Source organism: Ailuropoda melanoleuca, chromosome 8 (genome assembly GCF_002007445.2).
Source record: "Ailuropoda melanoleuca isolate Jingjing chromosome 8, ASM200744v2, whole genome shotgun sequence".
NCBI lineage: Eukaryota > Metazoa > Chordata > Mammalia > Carnivora > Ursidae > Ailuropoda > Ailuropoda melanoleuca.
This window is the reverse complement of record NC_048225.1, coordinates 55,113,650-55,133,862: the sequence shown is the minus strand read 5'-3', so window position 1 is coordinate 55,133,862 and position 20,213 is coordinate 55,113,650. Positions and strand designations below refer to the sequence as shown.

The 20,213-nt window shown below is 57.3% G+C and overlaps 1 protein-coding gene across 1 annotated transcript in view; it reads left to right on the top strand.

Moving 5' to 3' along the window:
* Window positions 1-15,243, top strand: part of ARHGEF17 (Rho guanine nucleotide exchange factor 17) — a 57,451-nt gene extending 42,208 nt beyond the window's left edge. Inside the window, 19 exon segments of the mRNA XM_011219887.3 lie at window positions 1,819-2,001; window positions 4,110-4,226; window positions 4,443-4,535; window positions 4,773-4,949; window positions 5,249-5,299; window positions 5,551-5,660; window positions 5,766-5,851; window positions 7,377-7,495; window positions 7,832-8,045; window positions 8,599-8,672; window positions 9,262-9,461; window positions 9,618-9,916; window positions 10,438-10,687; window positions 10,970-11,056; window positions 11,370-11,437; window positions 11,667-11,815; window positions 12,256-12,430; window positions 12,549-12,818; window positions 13,718-15,243. Coding sequence (XP_011218189.2) covers window positions 1,819-2,001; window positions 4,110-4,226; window positions 4,443-4,535; window positions 4,773-4,949; window positions 5,249-5,299; window positions 5,551-5,660; window positions 5,766-5,851; window positions 7,377-7,495; window positions 7,832-8,045; window positions 8,599-8,672; window positions 9,262-9,461; window positions 9,618-9,916; window positions 10,438-10,687; window positions 10,970-11,056; window positions 11,370-11,437; window positions 11,667-11,815; window positions 12,256-12,430; window positions 12,549-12,818; window positions 13,718-13,914 — 2,919 coding nt within the window. The 3' untranslated portion in view covers window positions 13,915-15,243.
* Window positions 15,244-20,213: the final 4,970 nt, after the last annotated feature.

Genomic DNA, 20,213 nt, shown 5'->3' with positions numbered 1-20,213 from the left:
AAGGCTCATTTTACAGATGATGAGCCCGAGACACAGAGACGTAAAACAACTCCGTTCAAGGTCACAGGAAATGCCACACCCGTGTTGACTCCCCGTCAGTCTGACTCTAGGGTGCTCCCTCTCACCAGCTAGTCTGCACTGGCTGAGCATAAAGGTGATGTTCAAGCTGAGATTGGATGCCACAGCCCTTGTGTTCCCTCGCAGTGACCATTGCCACCCACACCAATTGGTATCCTTCCTGCAGGCCAGGAGTTTCTTTCTTTTTTTTTTTAATTGAGGTATAGTTGACGCATAGTGTTACGTTAGTTTCAGCTGTGGGCCAGGAGTTGAAAATGAAGAAATACCAAGGTTAGCAGCCAGAGGCAATGGGATTTGAACCCACGTCCTAAGGCTACACCTTTCCTCAGTGTCACCCTCACCCTTTGAGTCTTTCTTCAACCCCTGAATTCCCAGCCAACAACCCCCCTTTTCCCTGACCCAGCCCCCTTCACCCAGCACTCCTGACCTTGTCTTTTTTCCCACAGTAACACATGTGTAATAATTTCATTGTTTATGGTGCGTATTTTCCACCTCCTTCCACGAAAGTGTCAGCTCTGCACAAGCACAGGGACTTTTGTCTGCCCTCAGGTGCCGCCTGGTGCTTGGAAGGCGGGACACTCAGTAGTTGGCTGGCAAGTATGTGGGGAGTGGGTGCAGGCCTTTGCTCCTAGGGGGTTCTGTATCAGGTTCTCAGCTTAGTCGTTCCTCCCACCGTGTGCCTGCTTCTGTGTGGGGTGCAGTTTAGCTCCTCTCCTAGTGGGGCAGCGCCCCCCCCCCAAGAGAAGACCCTGGCTCAGACTGGCCTAGAAGCTGTAAGAGGGAGGCTGCCTGCCTGCGTCCTCACCATCACCCCCTGGCCTTTTAAGAATCCCCAACTGGGCAAGAGAATTCTGTTGAGCTTGACTTTCTCGAGAATGTTTTTTTCAAACAAGCTGATTTTTTAAAATATTTAATATAAATTATATCACAACATTGCATCACTTTTTCAAACATCCTCAATTCTTGGGCTTGTAGTTATCGTTGAGGCCAGTAGAGGGCGACCGCTCCCTGAGTGCCCCTGCTGCGAAGCAGGGCTCTTCATTCTCAGGGGAGAGAGCCGTGAATGCAGATTTGAAGTGAGAAGGAGGAGTTTTAATCAGACTTGACCAGTAGATCTGAAAACGTGGGCCTCTGGGCTTTATTTTCCCCATACCAGTTCTCATCTTTTAACTTTCCACATGTAGCTGATTCTAAGAGAAACATCTCTGAACTCCAGGTTCATCCTATAATTGATGGCATATGACTTAATTGGCAGCAGTTTTTTTTCTTAAAGATCTGAAGGAATGTGGTTTATTTTTGTTTCTTTCTTGTGTTCGTGTGTTTCATCTGACTAGATTGTAAGCTCTGCTGGGGCAGGGAGCTCGGTCTTCCTTGTTCACTGCCGAGCAGTGGCTGGCACATAGTGAGTACTCAGTAAAATGTCTGCTGAGTCAGTGTGTGTGGGTCTCCCAGGAGCCCAGTCTTCTTGCTTTCCTCAGTCCAAGCTCTGCTTGTTCATGCATCCAACAAACCTTTCCTGAGCCCACTCACCCCTGACCTGTGACAGGTCCTGGGCTTCACTGTGAGGGCCATGGGGATAGGTCTTCCTGTCTCCCTCCTAGAGCTCTGAGTCTAACGAGGGAGATCCGGGAGGCATGGCCACTGAGTCACAGGCCCAGGTGGTTTCGTGTGCACCCATGCCGGGGGGTTGGGGTGCCATCCCTCCGAGGGTACCCGCACTGACCTGTGGGGGACCCCCAGGGCTACATGCAGCCGCTGAAGCAGCCAGAAAACTCCTTGCTGTGTGACCCGTCGCTGGTGGACGAGATCTTCGACCAGATCCCTGAGCTCCTGGAGCACCACGAACAGTTCCTCGAGCAGGTGCGGCACTGTGTGCAGACCTGGCACGCCCAGCAGAAGGTGGGAGACCTGCTTGTCCAGTCGGTGAGTGGCCCTGCTGCCCGCTGCTGCATCCCGCCCAAGCTTGGGCCCCTCCTGGAAGGGGATGGCTGCTGCCATGGACCCCTCGCCCACACCCACTCCACCTGGACACTGACTCTGATCCCAGGTCCAACCCCAGAACTTGAGCAGACACTGGCACTGACTCAGCCCTGGGGTTGACCTGGACCTGAACACCGCCAAACCCCAGAGCTTGGCTGGACTCTGTCACGGACCCTAACCCCAACGAGATACTGACCCTGATCCTGGACCCAGCTCTACTTGCTGGTACTGTCTTGACCCTAGTCCTGACCTTGAGCTGGTGCTGACACTGACCCAGAACTCAGTGGACGCTGATACTGACCTCAGCCCTTTGCTCCATCCAGCATTTTAATTGGATAGCTCATTATCTGGCACTTATGTGCTAGCCGTTATTCTAAATACATTATATCTATCCTCAAGTCTAGGAGAAAGGTGCAGTTATTCCCCCAAGTTTAAAGTGGATGGCTGTGCAGCATAGAGAGAAAGTAACCTGATCAAAGTCACGGCTAGTGAGTGGTAGAGTGTTCAACTCCAGGAAATGGGACTCCAGTGCCCGCACTCTGCCCCACTCCGTGCCCCCTTTCACCACAAGCAGAGCCCCGCCTGTGAGCTCTTCAGGATCCTACAATAGCGAATGGGGATCTTAGAAAAGGTATTGGCTTCAAAACTCAAAAAGAACTGTAAAAGCAAAACCAATAAACATTTAATTAAATGTCTGTAAAAAATATAGCACGCCATTTTCTTTAATTGTTAAATGTAGTATTCATTTATACCAGCTTATTTACATTTGAAAAAACTTGTTACATTTTGTTATCTGGTCAGAATTCCCAAGAATGCGTGGTGATGACTGATAAATCATAGCCAAACACAAACTCAAATGGTTACTCAGAGCCAAATAATTTCAAAAGCAAAATTGTAAAACTCCTTCCAAAAATTGTACTAACAACAACAAATCTTATCTCTTTTTGTGAGATATGGATGTTTTTTCATGTGTCTGTGAGATGTGGGTGGGCCTTGGGCCTAAGGTCTTAGGAGGTGCCTGCTGACCTGGAACTGAGGTGATAAGAACCCTGAAGGGACCCCAGTTGAATGCTGACACCTCCAGGCCATCGCCACCCTCAGTGTCACCAGGCTCCATGGTCTGACAAACAGGGAGGGGTCAGCAGAGAATGCTCTGCTCCGGGGTGGGCTGGGGGGTGAGGGCTGCTTCCTCTCTGAGTTGCTGCAGCCTCTGCCAGCAGCGCACCCCGGGCCTGGGGGGGAGGACGGTCAGCACCTCAGAGACACAGGGCTTGTGGGCCAAGAGGGGCCAGAAACAAACACCACCCCAGGTCACCTAGTCATCCGTGGCGCAGCTGACGCAGGAACCAGGGTGTCCCAACTCCCGGCCAGGGCTTCTGACCAAGAACTTTCACATATAGCCCAGCTGTCAGCTGGCCATCGGGGATCAGCCACCAGCTGCGTGCCCCCACTAAGCGGGATTTTACTGGACAGGATGGGCAGGCATCCCTATCTCCTTACAGAGGAGAGACTTGTCCCGCGCAGATCAGGGCCAGGTGTGGTTCCAGAAAGAGTCCCAGTCAGGGCAGGGAGTGCTTCCTGGAGAAGACACAGTTGGACTTTAGCCCCGAGGGTGGGTGAGATGTGGATGCGGTAAGGGCATTCTGGTGGAGAGAATTACCTGAGCAAAGGCCAAGCGGCTGGAATGAGTCTGTCTCTCAGAGGAAGGAGACCTGCCTGGCTGGACATAGTGGGGTTAGAGACCAAGGGATGGAAATGCCCAGTTGGAAATGGGAGAGCCCGATTTACAGGACAGTCTGGGCATATGTATGTCCATGTACACGCAAACCGTAGGTAAGATACGTTGGGGGGGTGGTGCACAGGCACACACCTGCCACCGGGTCACACTTACCTGTATACACGACACGGGAGCACATGCGCCATCCCTTAGGGACCATATCATGTCCAGTTGGAGGGAAAGGGTGTTGACTTGTGAATCATTGGAAAGCAGGACAGGGGGAGGTGGAGTAAGGGACGTCTTGAAGGTCCCCAACCTGCCTCTTCACCCACAGTTCTCCAAGGACGTCCTGGTCAACATCTATTCTGCCTACATTGATAACTTTCTCAATGCAAAGGATGCCGTGCGTGTGGCCAAGGAGGCGAGGCCTGCCTTTCTCAAGTTCTTGGAGGTACTGTGGGTAGCTCAGGGGGATGGGCAGGACCCTCACCTTGGGCCAGCTTTGGGAGAGGGCAAGAGCTCCCACACTGGGCACCACAGCCTTAGCCTCCGGTTCAGTCTTTGCCCTTGGGCTGGGCTGGACTGGTTGGGGACCTGTCCCTGGACAGTCCTTTCTTTGCATGACATTCCTCACACGGGTGCCCATCCACCTTGTTTCTGGCTTCAGCAAAGCATGCGTGAGAACAAGGAGAAGCAGGCGCTATCTGACCTTATGATCAAGCCCGTGCAGCGGATCCCACGCTATGAGCTTCTGGTGAAGGTGGGCAGGGGGTTGGGTGGACAGGGGGGCAAGGCTGGAAGGCGCGTGAGGATTCGGGGGGGGCTGTGAGGCACTACTTGGTCGAGCCTGACATCAGAGTCCCCAGGGGTTGGGTAGGAAAGGAAGTGCTCTCTGGAGTCTCCCTGTAGTCCCTCCTGTTCCAGCCGTCAGTGTGGGGCCCCAGGGCCTGCAAGGGGCAGCTAACGAGCAGCGGTCTTATCCCCATTTCTACCCCAGGACCTCCTGAAGCACACGCCTGAGGACCACCCAGACCACCCACTCCTGCTGGATGCTCAGCGGAACATCAAACAGGTGGCCGAGCGCATCAACAAGGGTGTGCGGAGCGCCGAGGAGGCCGAGCGGCACGCCCGTGTGCTGCAGGAGATTGAGGCCCACATCGAGGGCATGGAGGATGTGAGTGCCCACCCCCCGCGCCACCCACGCCTTTGTTTGCATGTGCGGCCACCCGCCGCCCCCGTCACACCCACCTCCACGGCAGTGTCTGCGGCACGTGCATCCTCGCCTGCCAGCGCCCCCACCCGTCCCTGTCCACATCCGTGTCCTCCTCCCTGTCTGTCTCTGGCCACATGTCGTGCGGCCTGGAGGACGGAGGGGATGCTGCTTCTACTGGCCTGGCCATGGAGTGGGGCTGAGGGGTCTCTGGCGGGATTCATAATCGGACTTCACGGTGTTTTGTCTCTCCTGGCCCACAGCTCCAAGCCCCTCTGCGGCGGTTCCTAAGGCAGGAGATGGTCATCGAAGTGGTAAGAAGTGTCCCGTTGTTTACCAACCTGTTCCCATCTCCCCACTTTGTTCACACTTCTGCTCATACCTGCTGCCCTTGGGCCTCCCTGCTCTTCCCCACAACAGGAGTCCCGGGTCGAGTCCCAACTCGGCCTCTGCCTCTGGGCATCTGGGGCAGAGCCCTCACCCCTCTCTGGGCCTGGCTGTCCCCTTGGGCACGGTGGGCAGGAGGGTGGGCCTCTGGGCCTGAGTCCTGCCTCGGGCTCCACAGAAGGCCGTCGGGGGTAAGAAGGACCGGTCCCTCTTCCTGTTCACGGACCTGGTCGTCTGTACAACCCTCAAGAGGAAGTCTGGCTCCCTGCGGCGCAGCTCCATGAGCCTGTGAGTGGCTGGGGTGGGGCTGGGCTTGGGCCATGGGAGGGACAGCCGGGCCCCCTGGGCCCCACTGCCCCAGCCTGGCCAGAGCACGCCCATGGCTCCCTGCAGGTACACGGCAGCCAGCGTCATCGACACGGCCAGCAAGTACAAGCTGCTGTGGAAACTGCCGCTGGGGGACGCGGACATCATCAAAGGTGGGCTGGCCTGGGCCCTCCCGGGGCTTCTGGCGGCCGGGCCCGCCTCTCAGAGGCCCCCCTGGAGGGTTTGAGCTGCGGCTGGCCTGGCTGCCTGTATCCATCTGCTTCTCTGCTTTGGAGCCTCACTTTCCCAGCCAGTACAAGGGGGGTGGGATGCAGGATCGCTGTCCCTGCTACAGAGCCCCGCTGGGACCTATGCACGCAGGCCACCTTCTGACCGACAGGGACCTCACCTAGGATGGCTCAGTGCGGGGGGCACAGACACAGCCGCCACTAGCCACTGACCACTGCACCAGCGTCCAATTAGACGATGACACGCTGCTCCGGTCCAGCAGTTTTGCTCCTCGGGAGCAGAGACTCAAGTCAGTCCAAGCAAAAGCCTGGCTGGAAAGATCCTGTGTTGTTTGGGGCTGAGGCTGTCAGGAGCTGAGGCGGTTTCCAAGAGCTGCTCCTGCTGGGTGTGTCTGTGTCTCCGTCTGTGTGTCTCTCTTTGTGCGTCTGCTCGTTCTCACTGCTCTCAGCTTTCTCTGCTTCCTCCTTCCTTCCAACTCCTGTGATCCAGCATGGCCTGTTCTGCATCGTGGCCTTTCTCCCTAGCTGCTCCAGGATCCGAAGCTGACCTTTCTGAGGGGGCCGGTTGGTCTGGGGTGGTGGTGTGGGCACGTCTGGGCTGGCAGGCAGTTCAGGTCCGGACTCTGTCCCTAGCTGCAGCAGCTCCCAGGGCAAACCCAGGCCTGCCTCACATGGGCCCCGTGAAGGAATGCCAGCTGGTGATTGGTGCAGTTTGTCTCCTCTCACTGGAGCACAGGCCAGTCAATAAAATGACTACCTTTAGGTTAGGTGTCTATTGCTGGTCTAATCAAGTGTGGTCAGAGTGGGACAGGGTCAAAGGAAGAAGCCAGGACTGCCCAGACAGTGAGGGTTGTGGGGGGACAGTGTCCTTCAGAAGGAGTAGGAGACCTAAGCCTTAGCTTTTCTGGTACATTCCACTGCTGTCTACTCTGCCCGTTGGTGGGTTCCTGGTCCAGGGTGTACACCCCCAGCCAGGCAGCACTGGGGGGGGCGGATGCTGAGCTGGCTTGTGGGGCCAGCAACTTGGCTGTGGTCAGGTATGGAATAGGACGAGAGAAATCCAGAGCATCAGCTCATTTTCCCTCCTTTGTTGGGGGATTGAGTCCCTTGGTCAGCAGATTCGACCGCCTGAGGCTCTGGCTGCCCAGCTGACTCCCCTGTCAGCGGGAGCTTGCAGGAGCTGCAGAGCCCCTGCTGTTTATTCTTTGTGCTCGGCCACGGGGCTCTCCAAGGGACCAGCACCCTGTGCCAAGTGGCTCTGAATCAGGAGGCCCTTCCCCTGTTCCCAGGTCTGGTGTTTCTCTGCCAGCTGCCTATCTGTTGCTTTGTTCCTCGGGTCTGCGGGTTGACAAGCTCTCGGCTGAGCTGCAGACTGTGAGGGAAGAATGTCTGTCCAAGCCCGACCTTGTCTCCTCTGTATCTGCCCATGGCCTTCCTCTGTCCCCACCAGGGGCATCCCAAGCCACCAATCGGGAGAACATCCAGAAGGCTATCAGCCGCCTAGACGAGGACCTGACCACCCTGGGCCAGATGAGCAAGCTCTCCGAGAGCCTTGGTTTCCCCCACCAGGTCTGTGCCCTCTGCCTGAGGCTGGGGGAATGGGGCGGTGGGGCTTCCCAGACCCTATCCGACGGAGAGAAAGCAGCCTTTTCATTTGCCCAAGGAAAAGGTCTCTCCTCTCTGTCACTTATTGGAAGGGGAAATACAGCCTCACCGCAGCTGAGGGAAGTGATGTGTTCCAGGCCTGAGGGTGGAGACACAGCTCTGTCCCCAGCTGAGGGAGGAGAGAGGGCCCGTTGTGTCTGGGGGTAGGTGGGGAGAGGCAGGTCCCCACTTGCATTCTCAGGGCAGGAGCAGACTGTGGGGAGCCGTCAGGGCCTGAGGCCTGGGTCCTCCTCCCGGCAGAGCCTGGACGAAGCGCTGCGGGACCTCTCAGCCGCCATGCACCGGGACCTGTCGGAGAAGCAGGCACTGTGCTACGCGCTTTCCTTCCCCCCTACCAAGCTGGAGCTGTGCACCACGAGGCCTGAGGGCACGGACTCCTTCATCTTCGAGTTCCCTCACCCCGACGCCCGCCTCGGCTTTGAGCAGGCCTTTGATGAGGCCAAGAGGAAGCTTGGTAAGCCAGGCCCATGCTGGTGTCCTCCTTCCAGCACCTCCAGGCACCGGGCAGCACCATGCCGCGGTCTGTGAGATCAGGAGCCAGAAATCCCGAGACTGCTGTGTCCTGCGCTGCAGTCCCTGCTGGTGGGAGGGTAGACTGAGACTCCTACGGAGAAACATGGGACTTCCCCAGGGCATCGCTGGCAGGGATTCAGTGGATGAAAAGGATGAGCTTAGGGCAGGGGCGCTACTGTGGGAGAGGAGGCCAGGACCCTCCTCCCTGCCCCCTGCCACGCACGCGCGTGCACACACACACACACACACAATGAGCAGGCCTAGAGCAGGGAAAGCTATTAATCAGGGTCCGTGGCTCGGAAGATCCCTGGATAGAGACCCTGGGTCTACCTCCCGTGTGGTCCGGTTGGGAAAATTGAGGCCAGGGACAAGCAGGGCATAACCTACAGCCACCTCATTTTCCCTTGAGAGACCGTGAAGAGCAGGGGAGGACGGGAAATGGTCAAGGGCGAGGTGGGTGCTAAGCAGTGTCTGTTTGCCCACCTCCACTACAGCCTCCAGCAAAAGCTGTCTAGACCCGGAGTTCCTGAAGGCCATCCCCATCATGAAAACCCGCAGCGGCATGCAGGTGCTCGGAGGGGCCTGGGTCACGCGGGCGCACGTGTTCAGAGCAGCACGTGTTTCTGTTTTGGGTACAACCTTACGTACCTATCTTGAACATGGCAGTTGCCCCCCAGTGTCTTTGAGTGTACAGCTCTGCACACACATGTGGATACTACATGTGTCACGTGCACATGGGTGTGGCCACGCACATCTATGGGTGCATGTGAACGAAAGCTGTCTGATTCCCGTGAGGTGTCTGAGTTACGCGCTTTTCTGAGTCTGCATGCATCCGGACAGAGGTTACCGTTTTCCACATTTGTTACCACATACATACGTGGTCGTATTTAGGGTTTACGTGTGTGTGGATGTATGTACGTGCACACACGTATGCGAACGGATGACACTGACATCACACAGGGTTATGGCCCTGATCTGCAGAGTGGCACACGCGCTGTGTGTGTGTGTGTACACGTGTACACGGAGGGGTGTAGTAGGAATTTGTGCACACCCGCGCAGGCCCACCTGCCTCCATTCTGCCGGCTGGCCGGAGAGCGGTGGGATGCTGGCCGCAGTTCCTCCATTCACCTTCCCCTGTCCGTTGGTGCCTTCTGCAGTTCTCGTGTGCGGCCCCGACCCAGAGTAGCTGCGCCGAGCCCATGCCCGAGGTGTGGGTGTGCAACAGCGACGGCTACGTGGGCCAGGTGTGCCTGCTGAGCCTGCGCGCCGAGCCAGACGTGGAGGCCTGCATCGCTGTCTGCTCCGCCCGCATCCTCTGCATAGGTGCCGTGCCTGGCCTACAGCGCCGTGGCCACAGGTGAGGCCGGGGCCAGCGGGCGGGACAGATCCCTGCCCCAACCCCTCTGTGGTTGCAGGCATGTCTGCTGGGTGGGGTGGGCCTAGTGGGCTTACGGCCGGCGGCGGCAGAGCCTCGGCTCCTGGCGGCTCTCATCCCTGTTCCTACATCTCACAGGGAGCGACCTGCCTCGCTGAGGAGTCCCCCAGAGACGGCACTGGAGACCCCCGGTCCGGAACTGGACGTGGAGGCCGCGGACGAAGAAGCAGCAACGCTGGCAGAGCCGGGGCCCCAGCCCTGCCTGCACATCTCCATTGCAGGCTCGGGGCTGGAGATGGCACCAGGCCCCGCCGAAGGGGACCCCCGCCCAGAACTGGTGCCCTTTGACAGTGACTCCGATGATGAGTCTTCACCCAGCCCCTCGGGAACCCTGCAGAGCCAAGCCAGCCGGTCCACCATCTCCTCTAGCTTTGGCAGTGAGTGCCCAGCTTGGGGCTGTCAGGCAGGGTGGACTGCACAGAGGAGGGGGCACCCAGGAGTTACTGATGGGTGAGGAGGGACCAGCGTCAGCAAAGGCATGGAATCAAGTCTCAAAATGTCGGCACACAGAGCAGTGGGAGCCAGCAAGGTGGGCAGGGGTGCTGTGACAGCAATGACCCAGAGGGCAGTGGGCCGGTCAGGCCGGATCCTGAAGACCCTGAAATGCCTGGTTAAGTAGGGAAGATGGAGGAGGGGGTGGGGTGGTTGACCCCCCCCCCCCCCCCCCGCCCCCCCCAGGGNGAGTGGGCCGGGTCAGGACCCGGAGCCTGTGGCACTAAACAAGCAGCGTAGCAAGGCCGGAGCTGTGCAGATGCCTCGGGGAAGGAGAACAGCGGTGGGAGGCCCTCAGGAGGGACACGGCCAGGAGGCAAGCACTGAGGGGAGACGGGAACTAGAAAGATATCAGGTCTTGGGCCCGGCAGAGGGGAATGGAGGTAGAGACCTTTGTCTCCCTCAGATGAGGAGACCCCGAGCTCCAAGGAGGCCACAGCAGAGACGACCAGTTCAGAGGAGGAGCAGGAACCTGGCTTCCTGCCGCTGTCTGGCTCCTTCGGGCCTGGCGGTCCCTGCAGCACCAGCCCAATGGATGGGAGAGCCCTTCGCCGCTCCAGCCGTGGCTCCTTCACCCGGGGCAGCCTTGAGGACCTGCTGAGCGCTGACCCCGAGGCCTACCAGAGCTCTGTGTGGCTGGGCACTGAGGATGGCTGGTAAGGGCAGGAGAGGGGCTGGGGACACAGAACCCTGAGCTCTCTGCTTGGGAAATCGTACGGTATCCTGAAGCAGAAGCAGGAGGGCTTTGGGTCAGACCTCAGGAGTACTGCCAGCCAGGGCTGCCAAGGGGTCTGAAGCCCACAGGGCGGCTGGGGATCTCGGGACCTTGGGCCGGCACCTGGCAGGGGGGAGATGGTGGTGGAGGCAGAGGGGGAGGGCTGACTTCAGGGGCCGGGGTACGCAAGCATTGGTCCCAGGTGCGCACCCCTGATCCACAGCGTGCACGTGTACCAGTCCTCCGACAGCATCCGCGACCGCAGAAACAGCATGAAGCTCCCACACGCAGCCTCTGTGACCTGCATCGTGTAAGGCCCTTGGGTAGTCCTCCTGGTCCAGACCCTTCTGCACGTGCAGGCCTCCTTCTGTTCACCCAGGTCTCCCTGCTGGCCCCTCCTTCCTGTGGCGGCTGGAGGCCAGAGGCCTCACCCTAGGCTAGCTGTGCCTCTCATACACTATGTGACTGTGGGCAAGTTACTATCCCTTCCCAGCCTCAGGCTCCCTCGCCTGGAGGGGAGGTCTCTCCGGAACCGTAGCCATTCTGTCTATGACTCCCTTGGCCTCAGGTGACCTCCTCTGGCCTCCTGAAACCCCTGAGTCCTCCTTCTTTTCCCTGCCTAGGTATCTGAATAACCAGGTGTTTGTGTCTCTGGCCAATGGAGAACTTGTGGTCTACCAAAGAGAAGCAGGTGAGTGCCCACCGCACCCCACCCCGCCCACATTGCTGGTGTTGGAACTCTCCGCAAGGCCCATGAGTCTGGAGACGTGGCTTTGGGCACCTCTCAGGCCCTCTCTGGGCCTTGGTGTCCTCATGTACAAATGGGGTTTTTAGCATTTCATTTCAGGGTGTGGGGGCGAGGCTCTGATGTAATACCGGACTGAGTTTGCTCCATTTTCCTTCTCCTGCTCCCACTCCAGGCCATTTCTGGGACCCCCAGAACTTCAAGTCAGTGACCCTGGGTTCTCAGGGGAGCCCCATCACCAAGATGGTGTCTGTGGGTGGGCGGCTGTGGTGTGGCTGCCAGAACCGAGTCCTTGTCCTGAGCCCTGACACGTTGCAGCTGGAGGTAACGGTGGGGGGTGCGGAGTGGGGACAGAATTGGTGATTTGGGGTAAGCCTGGCCCATGAGAGAGGGAGCTGAGACCATGGGGGCCATAAGAAAACATCCGTCTGTCCAGGGAAAGGCCAATGATTGATCTGAAGACCCTTCAAGCTCTAAAATTCTCTGATCACAGAATCATTGAGTTTCAGGGGGAAAGGCAGCTCTATTTTAATTCCTGAGGAGTAAGTGGGGGGCTTCAGTAAAACCAGGCTTTGATAAGTTGGTCATGTAGACCAAGGAGCAAGGCTGCCTTTGCTGTCCAGGCAGGCTTTCTGGAGAGGTTTGGTGTGAGTTGTAGGGGTGAGGCGGGTGCTGGTGGAGCATGAGGCAGGGAGGGGCCAGGGAAGGCGGGCCTGCCAGTCACCCCTGTGCTCTCCACCTTCCCCCGCCTCCGCCCCGACCAGCACACGTTCTGCGTGGGCCAGGATTCCAGCCGCAGCGTGGCTTGTATGGTGGACTCCAGCCTGGGTGTGTGGGTGACGTTGAAAGGCAGCGCCCACGTGTGTCTCTACCACCCAGACACCTTTGAGCAGCTGGCGGAGGTAGACGTCACACCTCCCGTGCACAGGATGCTGGCAGGTACTGACCTCCGTCCACCACCGCCCCTTCCGTCGGAGCCCTTCTGCCCCATCGTGGAGGAGGCTGAGCCAGGGCCAGGATCAGAATGCGGCCTCAGCTCTGGTCCTCTCGCCCCCAGGCTCAGACGCCATCATCCGGCAGCACAAGGCCGCCTGCCTGAGGATCACGGCGCTGCTGGTGTGCGAAGAGCTGCTGTGGGTGGGCACCAGCGCCGGCGTCGTGCTCACCATGCCCACGTCGCCCAGCACCGTCAGCTGCCCGAGAGCGCCCCTTAGCCCCGCTGGCCTAGGCCAGGGACACACGGGCCACGTCCGCTTCTTGGCTGCAGTCCAGCTGCCAGATGGCTTTAACCTGCTCTGCCCGACCCCACCACCTCCCCCGGACACAGGTGCGTTTGCACATCCTCCCCCAACCCAGGGGTCCCAGACTCTGTTTAAGATCCCCCACATCCCGCCAGAAGAGGTTTGAAAAGGGAAGGAGAGTAGTGCAGAGCTGGAAGTGGCATATGCAACAGGAAGTAGGCTCTGAAGTCCCCAAAGTAACAGCTTCTAGGATATGGGGCGTGTGTAAAACTCGTCCAGAAGTGTCACAGGAGCCAGGGAGTGAACTCTAAGAACTGTAACCTAAGGATTAGACTGTGGCACTGCAGGGAATCACGCATACAGCAGGAGATTAAAGAGGCCCAGAAATGATGTCTAGGGCAAGGTGTCAGGAAGTGATGGGCAGCGCGGGAAGCAGAGCGGCTGCAAGTAGATCGCAGAAAGGCAGGCAGACCAGACGAGGACTGTGAGGATTAGCGAGTGAAACGTGTTAGGAGACGGCAGCCGTCAGGGAGGGCCACAGTGAGCCAAGGCGTGCTTTGACTGGGCAGGAAACCACGTTCCCACAAGGAGGTGGCTGTGGGAATGGGAAGCGGGGAAGCCTCAGGCAGGAGCGGTCCGCGCTCAGAGAAGACCTGAGCTCCCCAGCTGGGAAAGGGCTGTTGGATGTAGGAAGCGGCTTGAGGAGGACAGTACATGTGCGAGAGAGAGAGAGAGAGCGCGAGAGCGAGAGGTGTGGCCCTGAGGACTTATGCCACTCTTGACTAGAACATACAGATAAGAGGTAAGAAGTCGTGTGACTGCCAGGAAGTGGGTATTTCTTTCCAAAGAAGAAGTTCTTGGCTAACAGGAAGTAGGATCCCCCACAGAAAGTGCGCCCATCTTTCTTCCCGTCTTCTGGGGTGCAGGCCCTTAGGGGACAGCACAGCCACCACCGGCTAATGGACCCTCTCCCTGCGCCCCCCAGGCCCTGAGAAGCTGCCATCCCTGGAGCACCGGGACTCCCCTCGGCACCGAGGACCTGTCTCAGCCAGGCCTAAAATGCTCGTTATCAGTGGCGGTGACGGCTATGAGGACTTCCGACTCAGCAGTGGGGGTGGTGGCAGCAGCGAGACCGTGGGCCGAGACGACAGCACAAACCACCTCCTCCTATGGAGGGTGTGACCCTGTCCCCGGACCCCGGACCAGCCCGCCCACCTCAGCCTGCTTGCCTCTTCCTAGCCCACACTCCCTAGCAGACTCTGACCAGGAGCGTCCCACCCGGGGCACGCCTGCGCCTGCGTGGGCTCCCTCCCATCCCCGCGGAAGTATTCCCGCTGGAACACCTGCTGGCCAGCGGGCCAAGGCCTCTCCCGACCCTCTGGCTGCTTCGGTGCTGCCAGTCATGGTGGGGGTGGGGCAGGGGGCATGCGGGCTGCCCAGGACCTCCGTCCCTGGAGCTTCTACCAAAGACACGGCCGGGCCTGGACCCCATGGGGCTGGGGAGGGCCATGTGCAATATTTGGAGGGTTTTCTGGGGGCAGGGGGGCGCTGGGGACAGAATCCTTTCCCGTGTACAGTATTTATGTTCCTTTTTAGATGTGTACCTTCCCAAGCACTTATTTATGCAATGACCTGGGCAGGGGGAGATTTGAGGAAGTAACAGAAGGGAAAAGACCCTATACCTGCTCTGGGGGCCACCCTGGGACCCAAGCGAGCCTTCCTGGAAGGACCAATCCCCCCTCGTTACATACTTGCACACATGTGTGCACATACACATGGGTGCGCACGTACGCACACACACATACACACACACACTGCATGTTCAGGGCACTAAAACATTGCCTCTTAACAAACACTTCCCATGGCCTTGTCCTGATTGGGCTGCCCTCCAGTATCCAGAGCCAAGGACCAAGCACCCTCAGTCATCCAGAACAAGGTGATGACTGCAGGACGCAGTGACTCCCATGTGGGGGCCTCCCCAGGCCTTGGCATTTCCTAACTTGTTGGCAGTGCCTTTAGTCGTTTCCACATTTGGTAACACTGATAGGGACTTGGACAAGGCTCTCTCCTGGCCCGAGCAGGGACTAGGAAAGGCCCTTGTTCTTCTCAGAGCTGCCCCCCAGCCCCTGTGTCTCATGCACTGGCACGTATGGTCACCTTGGGAGGGTGGGCCTGGGAGACCCCTCACTCTGACCACTGAGACCCTTACACCCTTCCTGCCAGGGCAGCCCCTCCAGGAAGAGTGCTCAAAGCTGAGGGGCTGGACATGGCCTCTTCAACTGGGAACCACTTCCCCGCTCCCTGGACTGCAGGAGCCAGTCTGACCCCCCCTCGCTTCTTCAGCTACAGCTCCAAAGGTCTGGTTTCAGATGGGGTTTGTTCAGTTCTGTTTTTGTTTGGGGTGCGTGGGTCATTGCGGTCTTAGATTTTGTTTCTCTTGCTACCAAACAGTCATGTATTAACTTTCCTTGGATGATGAATTTTAAAGAGTCAATAAATAGAAACACCAAATGACCACTCCCCATCAGTGGCACGGTGGCCTCCAGACACGAGCCTCAGGGCTCCCCAGCCGATGGGCCTCCCAACACGCACTCACTTGTGCAGAAGGGAGGACTCAGAGACCCAGAAGGGTGCTGGGATGGCAAGGCCGCTACTTGCTGTGTTATCCTGGGCAGGTCGCTGCCCCTGTCTGGGCTGTAGCTGTCTCGTCAGGAAAACGAGGCCTCGTGCCCGTTCACGGCTTTGTAACCAGGGCGACGTGTTAGAATCCCTTACAGATTACGTGTGTGAATATAAAGCATGATACATAATTATATGTCCGTGTAAGTGTACATTCCCAGACTCCCCACAGCTTCCCAGTCACTGGGCCTGGGATGGGGCTTGGGAGTCGGAAGCTGACACAGGCAGCAAGTGAAAAACAAGGCAACCAGGAAACTGTCGGTTCCTGCAGGAAATGGTGTTCTGCAGCAAAGCCTCATGTGAGGCTGGGGAATCTGACAGAAGCCTAGGTGACTTCAGGTTTGGAGCAAGGGTAGACTCCAAGTCTGTCTGATTTCTGGTCCAAAGTGGTGCGTCATTAAATCAGACATAAGAATGCAAAGGCCAACCCATGGGGCCGGCCAGTCCTCGCAAGGCAGATCCCTTCCCTCCGGGGAACCCCCACAGGGCTCAAGATGGCGACCACTTGTAAAGGGTGGAGCAGGTCCCCCCCCCCCTGCTCTGTGGAACACGTTGGAATATTTTTCAACCTAAGTCATGAACACTTGACACACATCGGTTGCTGAAGGAGGAGTGCAGATTCATGCTTTGCAAACTAGTACGCACATTTCTCGGCTCTGCTGGGCCCGCAAGGCCACAGGACACACGTGGAACATCTCTCTGCAGCATCGCTTCACTTGGAAGATCTGGGGAGGAGGGGATGATAGTAAACACATATGTTCCAGAGTAGAAAGCAGCGTTCGTGTGGAATTTATGGTGAAACAAAGCAGAAAGAACACAGGCTCTGAAGCTGAACAGATATCTTGACTTTGCCACTAACTAGCTATGTGACCTCGGATGAGGAGGAGCCCCTGTAACCCTTCGCTTCCTCATCTGTAAAATGGGGCCAGTTATCTTTTCCCCCACAAAGAAGAGATCTGTTGTGCCCTGAAATAAAGGGGGGCTAATTAGTCGAACCACTAATTAAATAGTTGTCAGCACAGCGGCCCAGATCTTGGAGCTCCAGCTCGGGACGCCTGGCCCCCCACCGTGAGACTCTGCTTCCTCCCTTGCTGCCAAATGGCTGCTGTGCTTGCTGCTTCACAGCTTCTGTGGACTCAGGGCCTCTTTGCCCTCTACAGAGGGGCCCTGGCCAGACTCTAGTTTCAGCACTGGACACCTGAGGCCGGGTCCCCGGCATTTTCCCTGGTCAAGGGCCTCAGCAGGATTGGGCCTGGCCCAGCCAGCTGTTGCTCAGGAGGTCACATCCCGGGGCACTGGGCAGCCTGAGGACAGGTGCTCAGCCCTGAGCCAGTCAGCTGTGGGCACGGAGGTCCTGGGGTGAGCACTGACCAGGCCGAAGGCCCAGGGGAGAGTCCTGGAAGAATTTGCTCCTCTGAAGCAGTTCTCAACCTTGGGTGCCCGTTATAGTCACCTGAGGGGCCCAGCCCACATCCCAGACCAATTAAATCAGAATTTGGAGGGTGGACCCAAGTGTCACTATTTTTCAAGGGAACCATATAATGTTTGTACAGAGAATTACACATATTGTTAGTGTGTGGCTTGATGAATTTTCATAAAGTGAACACCTCCAGATCAAAAAACCGAATATGTTGTCAGCCTGAAAGCTCCCCATACGCCCCCTCTGAGTCTACCCTCCAAGGGTAACCACTACCCTGGCTCATGAAACCATGTTTTAATTTGGCCAGCTGAGGTGGAGAACCGGGGTATGACCAGGACTGGCCATTGGGGTGGGAGGAAGCGGGGCTTGGGTTTGGTATAAAAATGGAACAGCTGGAGCCGAGGCAGTCAGGGGAGGGGAGGGCCCGGAGTGAGGAGTCCATGATGCAGGCCCAGCTGGAGCAAAGGAAAAGGCAGGGGAAGCCAGGCTGTGAGCTCTGGGAGAGGTGACTTCATTTTGTTCTGTGCTCCATCCCCAGGCTGCCTACAGTGCCTGACACACACTTAGATGCCCCACAAATAATTACTTGTGGAATTAAATCTGGAGAATTCAGTTGGGTCCCCCCTCTAGGATTTAAATGTCACAGGACGATAACCCCAGCTCCCAATTATTGTGTGCTGCAAGTCAGGAGCATGGACCGTCTCACTTACTCCTCAAGATGGTCCTGGGAAGTTGGTACCATCATTATTCACTTTTCTCGGATGAGGAAACTGAGGCTCAGGAAGGTAAAATGCCTTCCTCAAGGTCACCAGTCTGCTAAGTGCTAGAGCCTGGATTCACATGTGATGTGTCTGTTCAGGTCTCTGTGGCTCAGGGAAGAGAGGAGGGCCAGTCACATGGAGTGGCGGGAGGGCAGGAGAGAGTCCGAGAGGCCAGAGCCACATGCAGTCGCTCATGAGGAACGTGAGGCTCAGGTCCCGTACCAGCCCTGGGCAGGACAGAGCCATCTCTTCTCCAAAGGGGTTCTCCAGGTGGTCCCGTGGACTAGGGACAGAGGGCAGGATTTAGCTAGACATCTGCCTCATGGGGGAGATGAGGCACAGAGAAGGATAGGGACTTAACCTCAGGTCACACAGCAAGGCAGCACTGAGGCTGGGGTGTGGTGGGTGTAGGTGTAGGGGTGAGGTCAGCCCAGGCAGGAAGGTTTGCTGTGGTCAGAACAGGAGAACGGCCAGGGAGAGAGGGGTTCAGGGAATGACCCTTAGGACACAAAGCACAGGACTGGCTTAGCTGGCTTCCAGGGGCCCTGTTGTACTCCTCGAACTGGGGTTAGCAGTAACCTGCAAGTCCAGGAGTCTTGGTGAAGGGACGGCAAGTCTGGCTAAGGCCCTGGCTTAGAACTTTTGGGCAGAGCCTCAAGAGGAGATGGGGGACCCAGACATCTGAACTCAAACCTCAACCCCAGCCTCCCCTCACTGTGTGACCGTAGGCAAGTGTCTGCCCCTCTGGAACCAAATGACCTCTGTGAGCTCTTCACATCTTTTGCATGCCTGCCAAACACCAATTCTCCCTTCTGTCCTCACAGACTTCAAGCCACAGGCCAGGTTGCAGGAAGCAGCAAGGGGAAGTGCTATTTTGGGCCCATTATGGCCAATGAGGAGCCCTGCCTGGCAAAGGCAAGCAAACAGGCTTCGCAAGCTGGGTCAGGGATAGATTGCAGGGCTGAACAGAGGAGGGGGACGTCGAACAGTATCAATGCGAGCAGCCCAGATGCCAGACTGTGAGAAGGACACAGAGCAAGTACTGAGGATGCAGGAGGAGAGGGAGCAGTTAGGGGTTCTGAGCCCAGTGCCCTGGAAGCAGCTGGTGCCCCCAACATGGAGTCTCATAGATCCTCACAACACCCAGGGCTGGTGAGCTTGCGCTAAGAGAGGTCAAGTCACTTGCTTAAGCCATACAGGCCACACAGCCTGGCCGTCGCAGAACTGGGACTTGACCTCTATCTCTGTGACCCCAAAACCCAACCCCAGTGAGATTCCAGCCCGCCTCAGGGTCTGGACCTAAATTTGGACTGAACCTAGGTCTCAGGCCCAGCAGCCTCAGCTCAGTTCCTGTCCTGCCCCAAGGCTGAGCCCCACCCTGGCCTCCTAGCCCCAATTACTCCTTAGAACAAAGCCTACCCTCCCCTGGAACTAAGGCTCACACAAGAGGGGGGAGCCCACCTTTAGAGGGGAAGGACTTGGCCAGTTAGGGGTTAGCCAAGTGCAGAGCATTGAAAAAAAATTTTTCAGGGGCACCTGGGTGGCACAGCGGTTAAGCGTCTGCCTTCGGCTCAGGGCGTGATCCCAGCGTTATGGGATCGAGGCCCCACATCAGGCTCCTCCGCTAGGAGCCTGCTTCTTCCTCCCACTCCCCCTGTTTGTGTTCCCTCTCTCGCTGGCTGTCTCTATCTCTGTTGAATAAATAAATAAAATCTTTAAAAAAATTTTTTTTTCAAAGATTTTTTATTTTTTAGTAATCTTTGTACCCAATGTGGGGTTCAAACTTACAACCCGGAGATAGAGTCCTGTTCTCCACTGACTGAGCCCGCCAGGCACCCCTAGAGCATTCCTCTTGCTTTGTACTTCCTTGTTAAAATTCCAGTGCAGCCAGCAGAGGGCGCGATGATTTCTCGTCCATAACCCCCGAGCCTGACATCCGTTCAGATCCCTTGCCAAGAACAGCACCGCATGCCTCAGATCCTGTGGGACAGGGTCCCCACTGCAGGCAGGGCCTCCGTGGGACGTGGAGCCCACACCCCTGACTTTGGAGCACCATCACAGCTCATCCCGGCTTACTAGGGCTTGTGCTGGGCCACCTAGGGTGAGGTGCAGGCTTTCTCTGGGCTCACTTCCTCAGTGGCACTATGACAAGTTCAAACGAGATGGTCTCTGAGGTCCCTAAGTGCAGGGATTGTAATGCTAAGATTTCACGGGTTCATCTGAGATGCCAGGTGTTTTAAAAACCTGTGATTGTGAGAGTCCTTTGTTCTCGAGTCTGTGGCTCTCCAAGCTCCATAAAAAACCAGTTTAAATCTCCTGTGCCCTCCACAACTCCTTCCCTGCCTCCCAGATTCTCCCAGATTCTCGGGCAGGGTCCCATCTGTAGCGCATTGTGGATCAGGAGTCAGAGCTGGCAGTAAACAACACTTAGGCTCCTTCATAACCTGAGGGTTCGAGAGTGGGATGTGTGTGGTCTGTGGCTCCAGGAGACCCGACTCTGGAGCTGCAGCCTGAGAGCCCAAAAGTGCCAACCAGAGTCCCCAGAGCCACAAGGGGGACCACATCAGCCCCACCATTCCTGACCTATTCTCCTGGCTCAGGTGGCTGCTGCCCATCCTTAC